This window comes from Mandrillus leucophaeus, unplaced genomic scaffold (assembly GCF_000951045.1).
Source record: "Mandrillus leucophaeus isolate KB7577 unplaced genomic scaffold, Mleu.le_1.0 Scaffold399, whole genome shotgun sequence".
Taxonomy (NCBI): domain Eukaryota; kingdom Metazoa; phylum Chordata; class Mammalia; order Primates; family Cercopithecidae; genus Mandrillus; species Mandrillus leucophaeus.
The window spans coordinates 1,163,476-1,175,258 of NW_012104242.1; the positions used below are offsets into that span (position 1 = coordinate 1,163,476).

The following is an 11,783-nucleotide window of genomic DNA, read 5'->3' on the forward strand; positions in this document are numbered from 1 at the left end:
ACATTTAGACCAACAGAATGACTGTCGCATGCGAGTTAAGTTACACCGAGTTACTCGTTTAACTTCGTCGGCCTTCTTTTTATCCTTTGAGGGGTTTACCCTGTGGCTGCTCCTGGCTCTTTGCTGTGCTCCCTCTGGAGCCGTTTTCCCAGCCACATGCAGTGCTGTCACCCGTCACCCCCGGCCTTCAAGGTGACGTCCTGACTACTCCCCTGCTGCAGCCTGTCTGGTGGCCTCTGCCAGCCTTGTGAGCCTGGGGCCCCCCGGCCGCCCGTCCCGACTGAGCTGCACGTGCCACCCTGAACTTGCTGTCTCTGGGTGTTCCTTTCCTTGTGCCACCTGTTTCAGGAAACGTCCCTGTCTGTCACCCAGTGCTTTAGACCAAACACCTTTCCACGGTGTAAACACCTGTATTGTTCTCTTACTGCCTGTGGAAATCACCCTGTCAGCCACTCCTGCAGCAGAGGGCGCTTCAGTTCTTTCTTCCCACCCTACTCCAGGCCACCCTCTCTCATGGGCACTTCTCTCATCTCCTGTCCGTCTCCTCCGTTGTTTTCTGGGGCTGCCATAACAACGTGCCAGGGGCAGGGTGGCTTATAAACAACAGATCCGTGTTCCCACAGTCCCAGAGGCTGGAAACCCGAGATGAGGGTGTGAGCAGGGCTGGTTCCTCCTGAGGCCTCTTTCCATGGCTCATAGATGGATCTTCTCCTGGGTCCTTTATCCCTCTGGGAGTGTCTGTGTCCTCATCTCTTCTTACAAGGACGTCAGTCCTATTGGAATAGGGTCCACTCTCCTGGTCTCATTTTATCTTAATCACCTCTTTAAAGCCCCTTTCTCCAAACAGCCACATTCTGAGGTCCTGGGGTGAGGACTTCAGCACAGGAATTTGGGTCCACAGTTCTGCCCCTAGCAGCCCCTTCCACCGTTCCCTCCGCAGTTTGTTCACACAGCACACACCTGGCATCACACCCCGCCCACAGCCGTCTGGTGATTTTGCATCACACGGAATGGAACCTGGCATCCTTTCCACAGTCTCCCGGGATTACACGAGCTGTCCCGATGCCGCCTCGGATTTTGCCTCCTGTAGCTGTTCCGCACATGGCGGAATGCTGTTCCTCAGCATGGGCGAGCCTTACTTAACCCTTCCTTTCCTCATATCTGACTCATGTGCAGCCTCATCAGAGAGTCCCTCCTCAGTATTCTATGTAAAATAGCAGCCCCCATCCAGCTGCCCCTTGACCTATTTTATTTTACTTCATAGAACTTACTGCCGCCTTACTCTGTGTGGCCATGTTGACGTGTGTGCCCGTGCTGCTCTGCATCCATGTGATACGTGTTCCCGTGCTGCCGTGCGTCCCTGTGACGTGCGTTCCCGTGCTGCGGTGCGTCCCTGTGACGTGCGTTCCCGTGCTGCGGTGCGTCCCTGAGACGTGCGTTCCCGTGCTGCCGTGCGTCCCTGTGACGTGCGTTCCCGTGCTGCCGTGCGTCCCTGTGACGTGGGAACCCGTGTTGATATGCGTCCCTGTGACGTGTTCCCGTGCTGCTGTGCGTCCCCATGACGTGCGTTCCCGTGCTGCCGTGCGTCCCCGTGAGATGCGTTCCCATGCTGCTGTGTCCCTGTGACGTGAGTTCCCGTGCTGCCGTGCGTCCCTGTGACGTGTTCCCGTGCTGCCGTGCGTCCCTGTGACATGCGTTCCCATGCTGCTGTGCGTCCCTGTGAGGCGCGTTCCCGTGCTCCCCTGCTGTTGTGCGTCCCTGTGATGTGCGTTCCCGTGCTGCTATGCGTCCCTGTGACGTGTAATCCCATGCTGCTGCGGGTCCCTGTGACGTGTAATCCCGTGCTGCTGCGCGTCCCTGTGACGTGTAATCCCGTGCTGCTATGCGTCCCTGTGACGTGTAATCCCATGCTGCTGCGGGTCCCTGTGACGTGTAATCCCGTGCTGCTGCGCGTCCCTGTGACGTGTAATCCCGTGCTGCTGCGCGTCCCTGTGACGTGTAATCCCGTGCTGCTGCGCGTCCCTGTGACGTGTAATCCCGTGCTGCTGCGCGTCCCTGCGACGTGTAATCCCATGCTGCTGCGCGTCCCTGTGACGTGTAATCCCGTGCTGCTGCGCGTCCCTGTGACGTGTTACCGTGCTGCTGTGCCTCCCAGTGATGTGTAATCCTGTGCTGCTATGCATCCATGTGATGTGCGTTCCTTTGCTGCTGTGTGTCCCTGTGACGTGCGTTGCCATGCTGCTGTGTGTCCCTTTGACGTGCGTTCCCTAGTAATGTGCTTGTGTTCATGACATTCCTGTGTTAGGCCATTCTTGCATTACTATAAAAAAATACCTGAGACCGGGTAATTTATAAAGAAAAGAGGTTTAGTTGGCTGGTTCTGCAGGCTGTACAGGGAGCGTGGCACCAGCTCTACTTGGCTTCTAGGGGGGCTTCAGGGAGCTTGGAGCTTTCACTCACAGCAGAAGGCGAAGCCAGAGACGGCATCATGAGATGGAAGCAGGAGCAAAGTGGGGGCAGGGGGTGCCCCACATCCAAACAGCCAGATCTGGTGAGAGCTCACCCCCTATTGTGGGGTCAGCACCAGGCTATGAGGAATCCTCCCCCATGAGCCAGACACCCCCACCAGGCCCCACCTCCAACACAGGGGATTCCAGTTCAGCATGAGATTTTGGGCTGGGACAAATTGCCAAACTGTATCAGTTCCAGTACTAGTACTTGTGTACATACGACATACCTCCCCATACTAACGTGTGTGTCTGTATACGTGTGTGTGTGGTCTCTCTTTTGCTAGTTCTCTGAGGGCAGGAGCTTTACCAGGGGTCTTCACCCCAGAGTTCCTACCTGCTAGATTGAGCGTAGTTTTGCATGTGTGCATGTCCGAAGCCCTCTGTCCTCTTCTGCACTGTGTAAGCAGCACCTGGGCTGGGGGTGGGGACTGGCACTCTGTCAGCCCCTGATAAATATTTGTTGGATGAATATACAGATTTTCTTACAGAGCTGGCTGTAATGTGTTTGTTTTAGCCTTGGCCTTTGACAGGGGGCTTGATGTTACAAAGGAAAATAGACTTTTATGACTATAGCAATAGAATTCTAAGTATATTTTAAGTAGGCTTTTGAGAATGAAAATGCTTCTTTTTTGCAATGTAATAAATTACTGACTTTCACTTGTATTTGGTTAGTTTTATATTGCATTTCTACTAATAACTGATGAAAACTTAAATGTTGAAAATCATTTTATTTGCCATTCTGTTGATGCGTGGAAATAAATGGTAGTTCAGTTGACAGCATTGTGGATTCTACTTTTTTTCTGTATGAGATGGTTGTAGAGTTGATGGGCGTTCACGGGCAGCAGTTATGGGTCAGAGGAGGACATACTCGTCACAGTGGCCAGCACCGGGCTCCTGGTGGTGGCCATCGTGATGGATATGTCCTCAAGAGATTAATGAGAACCATCTATTTTGTAGCTGTGTCAGAAGAAACTCAAGATTTCCAGGAAATGTCTTTCTTTTCTGGCCTTCCCTTTGGCAGCAGATATCTGGGGAAGATGAAGTAGAGTGCTCTGACAAGGATGAGCCCGACCTCGATGGGGATGTGTCCAGCGACTGCCCCACCATCCGCGTCCCGCTGACATCCCTCAAGAGCCACCAGGGCGTGGTCATCGCCGCTGACTGGCTGGTTGGGGGGAAGCAGGCTGTGACTGCCTCCTGGGACCGGACGGCAAACCTATACGATGTGGAGACGTCTGAGCTCGTTCACTCTCTGACAGGTGCCTGGGTTCTCTGAGTCCGCCGCCTCCTGGCTGTGCATGTTAGTTTATGTCCATGGGTTATGTCTGACCTTGCCAATTACTTCTTGACCAGAATGAGTCTCAGTCCTCTTGGCTCTTCTGTGGTAATTTTTGGGGATTCTTTCTGTTAATAATAGAACTGTTGGTAGCTAAATTTATTTTATCTTCAGGGATTTTAAATTGTAGCATGTAGTATCTAGATATTGGGAATATGGTAGTTGTATTAGTTTTCCATTGTTCTGTAACAAATTTCCGCAATCTTAGTGTCTTAAAATGACAGGAATTGATGGCCTTATGGTTTCCCAGGTCAGGAATTTTGGGCCCATGGTAGCTGCTCTTCTCCCTGGGGCCTCAAAGACCTGAGTGAGGGTGCTGCCTGGGCGGGACCTCCCCGAGGCTGCGATCCTCTTCCAAGCCTGCTGATCATTGGAGGAGGCCGTCCCTGCGGCTGGAGTCTGAGGCCCTGTCTTCTTGCCGGCTGCCAGCCAGGGCTCCTCTGGGTGTGCAGAGGCTGTGCCTGGCCCCGGGGTCCCTGCACAGGGCATGCCTTTCCCACACAGCAGCCACTTTCCTCTGCAGCTGGAGCTCCCCTGCTGCTCTGAACTCTCCAACTTCTGTGACCTTTTTTAAGGGCTAGGCCGGACCACCCAGGACAATCTTCCCTTTGATGAACTCAAAGTCAACTCATTTAGAGACCTTAATTACATCTGCAAAATTCTTTTTGCCTTATAATGTATCATAATTACCAGAAAGATAATCTCATCCTATTTATAGGCTCTGCCCTAACTGAAGGGAAGCGCGGCAGGCATGTACGGGGTGGGGGTGGCTTGGGGCCATCTTGGGGTTCTGCCTACTGAAGTTGCTTCTGCGAATCTGTCTGTAAGTGCATTTCCTGCATGAGCGTTAAAGATTGTATTTGAGTGAGGACCCACAGCGTAGTATCATTAGAAGATATTCTAAGCAAAGAATTAAGATTTAAGTGGTTCTCACATTCAGCCTGTTAATTTGCCTGACCTAACTGTTAGGGTCAGAAAATGGGTTATGCACCTGCTTGGTTTTCTGTTCCTTTGACGTGGACGGCTGAAAGGACTTCAGCTTCTGAGGGAAAACCTGCCCCACCGTGACCCACATGCTGCTGAGTGATTCCATTAGGTCAGGTTCACATTCTAAGAGAGACGGCTTCTTGGGTTCTTGTGCTGTTGAAAAGCTTTTTTCTCAGTGTGCTCCTCAGGTGATGACCTTGTGTTTTGCCATCTTGGTTACAGGGCACGACCAGGAGTTGACGCACTGCTGCACACACCCTACCCAGCGGCTCGTGGTGACCTCTTCCCGCGACACGACTTTCCGCCTCTGGGATTTCAGGGACCCCTCCATCCACTCGGTGAATGTTTTCCAGGGACACACGGAGTGAGTTGCGGTAGTTTAGACACCTGTCTTTAGCCATGAAAAAAGTTCTGTGGGTTGACATGAAAACTTAATTCTAGCCTTAATTTTCAGTATTTACAACTCTACTATCTTTCAAAAAAACGACTACCTTTCAAATTCTGCTATTCTTTTTCTAAACATTTAGCTCCATTTTGGCTATTTCAAAGGATCTAGGAGATTGACAGAGGGCACCCTCAGATGTTCTCTTGAGAAGTTTAAAGAAGACAGAATGGGGGAGTTGGGTGGAGAGGGTTAGAAAAGAGCAGGGCTGCCAGAGCCTGTAGCTGAACACAGGGGCTGGCCACGCCACCATGTGCACCGCGGGAGCTGTTACTGCCACCCACAGGGCCTGTGGCTGAGCACAGGAGCTGGCCATGCCACCATGGGTGCCGGGGGAGCTGTTACCGCTACCCACGGGGCATCTCCTGGGTCTTTTCCATCTAGTTTTTGTTATTACACGTGTCTGTGTGGTATATTCTGGGAGAAGGTACACACATAGATGCGCACGCAGACATAGACCCTCAATCCAGTGTGTCCCTTTCTGCTTGGGTTTCTCTCCGGCAACTCAAGCGTAAGGTCTTAACAGAACTCATCAGTTCTTTCTATAACTGCCTCCTTCCCCGAGTCTGGCCCTGCTCAGTCAATGATGAGACTGCCTGCCCACTCATGGGGGCTGTCTACCTAGAGTGTTCCCTGGTTCTTCTTTTTTAACCTCTGCTCCCCGTTCCCCCATCATGTCCCATGTGGTCCACTGGCAGGTCTGCTGCCAGCCGTGCCTGTGGGATCTGTCCCGGCCACTCCTCGCTCCTCCATGCCCCCTCAACCTCCCACCAGTGCTGCTCTCCACTCCACGTCTGGATAAGCAGCGTGCAGTGAGAGGTTTATAAATGAACTTCAAATATGAAAATCTGTTTTATATGTTTAACGTGAGTTACTAAGTTTTAGATTTAGCGTTCAAAATGTTAGTAAGATGTTGGAAAGGAAAATAGGACTTTTTGTTTGTTTGTTTGTTAATAGACGGAGTCTCTTTCTGTCACCCAGGCTGGAGTGCAGTGGCACAATCTCGGCTTACTGCAACCTGTGCCTCCTGGGTTCAAGCGATTCTCCTCCCTCAGCCTCCCTAGTAGCTGGGATTGCAGGCGCCCGCCACCACGCCTGGTTAATTTTTGTATTTTTAGCAGAGGTGGGGTTTCACCATGTTGGCTGGGCTGGTCTCAAACTCCTGACCTCAGGTGATCCGCCCGCCTCGCCTACCAAAGTGCTGGGATTATAGATGTGAGCCATCGCGCCCGACCAGGACAACGTTTTCAAAAAGAAGCTTGAGATTGGAAAGCTAATTCCTTGACTCTGAGACTGGAACAGGAGCAGGCAGCAGTCACGACCACGCGTAGAGATCTTTATGTCAGCCTGGGTCTGTTCGGGGGCATCACACGCATTAAACTCCTCCGTCCTGACATCAAGTCGGCGTTTATTCTGCCAGCTCCATTAGCGATAGCCACAGTAATACAGACCTCCCGGCGGTCAGTGGCTGAACACAGCACCGTGTTGTTGCTGCATCAGGGTGCAGCGGGCACCGAGCTGGGCCCCCATGAGCTCCGCCACATGGCCTGACCCCGCTGCAGGCCAGCTCATCGGTGAGGAAGATGCCGTGGCTCAGGGAGCGCTGCTTCCTATGCATGTTAGCTTGGATGTGGTGCTCCCTGACGTCCACCAGATGCAGAGGGGCCCCACAGCAAAGCCCTGGCTGCACCTGGGCCTGCCACCTGGCAACACTGCAGGTCGGGGCAGAGGGGCCACATGGCTGCTCTGCTGTTCCTCATGAGAATTCACTGGAAGGGCAGTTGGAGGCCTAGAGGGTGGGAGGAGCAAGATGGTCTCACTCCTGCACCTGCAGTGCTTTCCTAAGCTTTTTTCTTAGAAAAGTTTCAAGCCTACATAAAAACTAACAGAGTAGTACAGTATACCCACAAACCCTTCACCTAGGTTCGCCTGTTGTATTGCAGCACTGCTGTCTCCTTACACGTGTACACACCTCTCTCTGAAACACACACCCACTAACCCTTCACGTAGGTTTGCCTGTTCTTGTATTGCAGCACCACTATCTCTCTTTACACGTGTACACACTGCTGTCTGTAACACACACGCCCACTACCCCTTCACCTAGGTTTGCCTGTTGTATTACAGCACTGCTGTCTCTACATAAGTGTAACACACACACCCACTTACCCATCACCTAGGTTCGCTTGTTGTATTGCAGCACCGCTGTCTCTCTTTACACATGTGTACACAACTCTCTCTGAAATACATGCCCACTTACCCTTCACCTAGGTTCGCCTGTTGTTGTATTGCAGCACTGCTGTCTTTGTAGATGTATACACACCTCTCTCTGTAACACACACTTATGTATTTTCTTTGGCTGAGACCTTTGAAAGGAAAACTCCAGCATGCATTTTCTAAGAATAAGGATGTTCTCCTAATATAGTAGCATTGTTCAAATAAGAAAATTAGTAAAAATTCTATGACATCCTTTATCTGGTCCATATTTAGATTTACTGAGTTCTCCCCAAAATGTCTTTGATACTTTTTTTAGATCTAGGATTTAATCAGGATTCTCTCATCACATTTAGATATTATGTCCTTTGACTTCTTTTAATCTAGAATGGTCCTTCCCCCATTTTTTGTTACTTTTTAGGACATTGAGTTTTTTGGTGAAGAATCTTGGTGCTCTTTTGTAGAATGCCCCTCATTCTGCATTTTTCTTATGACTTCCTTTAAAGTACCCCTCTGCTGTGCTATTGGTGTGCTGAAGCACTCCTGCGGTTAAGATGGTGTCTGCAGGTGTGCCTGCCAGAGGTGCTCTCCTGTTTCAAATAGTGAAGCGACACTGTTCCATGGATGTTAATTCCCCAGTGACCTTTCCTCGGTCCAGGGCCTCAGCTCATTGTTACATTGAGTCCTGCAGAAGGGGATCTTTGTAATTCTGTCTACACTGGTTAGTTGGCACTGTGTTTTTTGAGTGTTAGCAAGCATAGACACCTGCACTTTGTTGGTGTTGGTGGTTGTGATCCCTGGGGTTGCTTTGGTTTTGGCTTCTGAGTGCCCCCCCACCCCCCCACCCATGGCACCTGCAGGGCCGAGTGCCACCATCCTAGCACAGCTCCCTGCCCCAGGCTGGGACGACCCAGCAGCTCTCACTGCATTGACTCTGGTCATCTGTATGGAGCACAAAAATCTGTCAGAGCTTTGAGAATTGGGTAAAGAGGATAGTTTTGTGTCTAGAGAGCAGGGCAGCTTCCTATGTGCTTCCGATATGGGGGTCGCAGGTATAGACTGGTGTGCCCTGCCGTGTCTGTCCCCTATGAGGGCAGAATGGAAAGGCCCAAGAATTCTGTCCAGAGGAGGATGCAGTGGAGCCAGGGCTTGGTGAGTTGCTGGTTTGTGCCAGACACTGTTGGAGCCCCTGGCATCACCCCAGTTCAGAGAGAGAAACTGAGGCATGAGGATGCCAGGTGGTTTGCTGAGGGTTTGGCTCTAGGGGGTGATTCCAGAGCAGTACCTCCTGGTGCCTTCAAGGTGCCTCTTGTGTTATTTAAGACCCTTCTAGCCCTGTGTTGTCTCTGTTCAGTTACCTTGTTTAATTGAAATACTTTATTTTTGTTTTGTGTAAAAAGAAAAGTTTTTGTATTTGTATTACTGAGTTGATTGCAAGTGCATGTTTTTGCTTCTAAGGCTGTTGCAACTGTGTGGTCTTGGCCATTTGACTGTGAAGTGTAGTGAATGCTGGTGGCATCTTTAAACCATCTGCTTAGGCCGGACGCAGTGGCTCACGCCTGTAATCCCAGCGCTTTGGGAGGCCGAGTCGGGCGGGTCACCTGAGGTCGGGAGTTTGAGAGCAGCTTGACCAACATGGAGAAACTCTGTCTCTACTGAAAATACAAAATTAGTCAGGTGTGGTGGTGCATGCCTGTAATCCCAGCTACTTGGGAGGCTGAGGCAGGAGAATCGCTTGAACCCAGGAGGTTGAACCCAGGAGCCCAGATTGCGCCATTTTACTCCAGCCTGGGCAACAAGAGCGAAACTCCGTCTCAGAAAAAAAAAAATCTGATTAATTTGTGGTAAATTTTTGCAGCTGGTGGATACGTGAAACAATGGTTTTTAGAGAGCTGTACTTACGAAGAATGTAGTAACTGTTATGAAGGAGTTCATATTAATGTGGACCTATGAATACAGTTTCCTAGGGTTTATGTCTTTCTATTGGAATCAGGTGTGGGGGTAGAGTAAGGTGGAGTGTGTAATTCCGTGTGCCCTCTCTCCCACATGGGTCTTCCAAGCTGTAGTCTATGCTTCCATTCACCTGAACCGTGGGCATGAGGTGAACGTGGACCAGACCTGCCCGGGCCAGGCTTACTCAGATCGTTTATGCTTTCGTTTCTTACTCAAATTATCATGAAGTAGCGTATCTTGTTTATGTGTACATCCAAAAATAAATTTTGAAAAGATCTCTTTGGTGCTAATTTTGTTGCTGCGTCGGGGCGAGTCCACTGGGCTTCTGGACATCCAGCTTCCCCTCACCAGCCTGGTGCTTCCTCAGCTGTGCTCCTGCAGGATGAGGGCTTGGTCAGCAGGTGGAGCCATGGACGCCTTTATTGAACACAAACTCTTCCTGGCATCAGATCAGCTGTGAGCCTTTAGACATGCCTCATAATGAGAAAAGCAGAAAATGAGAAATTTTACAAAAATGTTTCATCTGAGGCATCTTCTTAGTACCGCTTGCCTTTGTCTCTGGCGTAGGTTTTGCAGGTTCGAGCCAGTACACCAAATAAAACCCACAGAGTGCGTGATCCTTACAAAAGTGTAGAGCTGTGAATCCGCGCGGCAGCACACCTGAGGCGCCTATTGCGGGTTTAGTTCCTAAGATGTGCATCCGCTCCACAGCAGAAGTGCAGCTTTAGTTCCTGAGATGTGCATCCGCGCCACAGCAGAAGTGCGGCTTTAGTTCCTCAGATGTGCTTCCGCTCCACAGCGGAAGTGCGGCTTTAGTTCCTCAGATGTGCATCCGCGCCGCCGCAGAAGTGTGGCTTTAGTTCCTGAGATGTGCAACCGCTCCACAGCAGAAGTGCGGCTTTAGTTCCTCAGATGTGCAGCCGCTCCACAGCAGAAGTGCGGCTTTAACTCCCCAGATGTGCTTCCGCTCCACAGCAGAAGTGCGGCTTTAGTTTCTAAGATGTGCATCCGCGCTACAGCACACCTGGGTGAGGTCCGGGGTGTGGGTTTAGTTCCTGATTAAGAGAAATGGCCAGGTTATGTGTGTCCGTTCGATCACTTGTCTGGGACGTTCTGAATGTGACTTGTAAGAGCACACCCTGGGTCTCCTGCCTTCCCTGCCACCATGTCATTCTGAGGGATCCTCTGCTCCGAGGGCTTCTCTGCAGTGGTCACCGCATCGCCAAGGACATCTGTGAGCCTTCGATGCGTGTCCAGCCTGTTAGTGCCCAGACCCATGGGGCCTGGCACCCTGATAGGTGGGAATGTTCGCCCAGGGCCTGGCCTGAGGCCTGCAGGACTGCCCGCTCATCCAGGAAGTAGCTCTGTCGGTTTTCCAGGGCGATCCTGAGTCCTTTTCACCAGTTCTTTTCCTCAGCATTGAAAGCAAAAGTCAGACATGCGTTCTTAGAAAGTTTGCTGTTCTTGTTGATGTAGGCCAAAAAGTTGTATGCAAGGTGTTTTTAGTGATATTGCTTAAACAGAGGCAGTATTTCTTCAACGTGTGTGACTAAAAGTACCCTTTGTCACGTAATTTATATTAACATGGTGTGGAATGTGGTTTTCAAAGTTTTTTCTTAGGGCTTATTTTCACTTGTAGGAACTCAGCATAAATTCTTTAATACAGTATTAGAATCTAATGTCTTTCATAATGTAGATAATTAACTGTCTAGTTAAGGTGACTTGCTGTATATTGGGTTTTCTTAAAGCATGAAGTAGCTCTAAAGGCTTAACGGTAACTGGCCCAGTTTTGTGATCCAGTTTCCAGGAGAGATTTTTCTCCACTTTCATTTTTTGCTTACTGTAATCCTCGTACTTTTACTTGAATTCTGTGCCTTTTTGAAAGACTGAAGTTTGAGTTCCAGTGCTTCACTGTAAGAAAGAAAAGTGTAGCAAAATGGGTCTCCTGAAACGTGTGGTCGTTATCTTAGCTGGAGAAGTTGGAGCTCCGTGCTGTGAGCTGCTAAAGGCTTTGATCATCCGTGTTTAGAAGGACCTGTCACCTTCTCCTTTTGATGTGTCTTATTTTTTTTCACTCTGTGTTATGGCATCTCTGTATTATAGCAGGAATTTTACCACGGTATTACTTAGTTGGCGTAACTGGGTGGCTGTTTTTATTTGACTGTTTGTTAGTGACCCAATGTGTACTGATTTATATGAAAAGCAATTTTAGATACTTCATATAGCACAAATGTGAAGTTGTAGTATGTATTCTTAAAAATAATAAGAAGGCTTAATTTGAAAATTTCAGTATGTCACAGGAATTCAGCTGTTGGTGGCTATTTCCCCCCCCCCCCTTTTTTTT

The 11,783-nt window shown here is 50.0% G+C and overlaps 1 protein-coding gene across 3 annotated transcripts in view; it reads left to right on the plus strand.

The window, feature by feature from the left end:
* WDR37 (WD repeat domain 37) overlaps positions 1-11,783 on the plus strand; it is an 86,399-nt gene that overhangs the window by 55,428 nt on the left and 19,188 nt on the right. For 2 of the 3 annotated variants that reach the window (XM_011991561.1, XM_011991560.1), the window contains exons 10-11: positions 3,535-3,769; positions 5,056-5,197. In XM_011991561.1, the coding sequence (XP_011846951.1) occupies positions 3,535-3,769; positions 5,056-5,197 (377 nt within the window). Of the gene's footprint in view, positions 1-3,531; positions 3,770-5,055; positions 5,198-11,783 lie in introns of all 3 variants that reach the window. The other variant, XM_011991559.1, reaches the window with a different exon arrangement.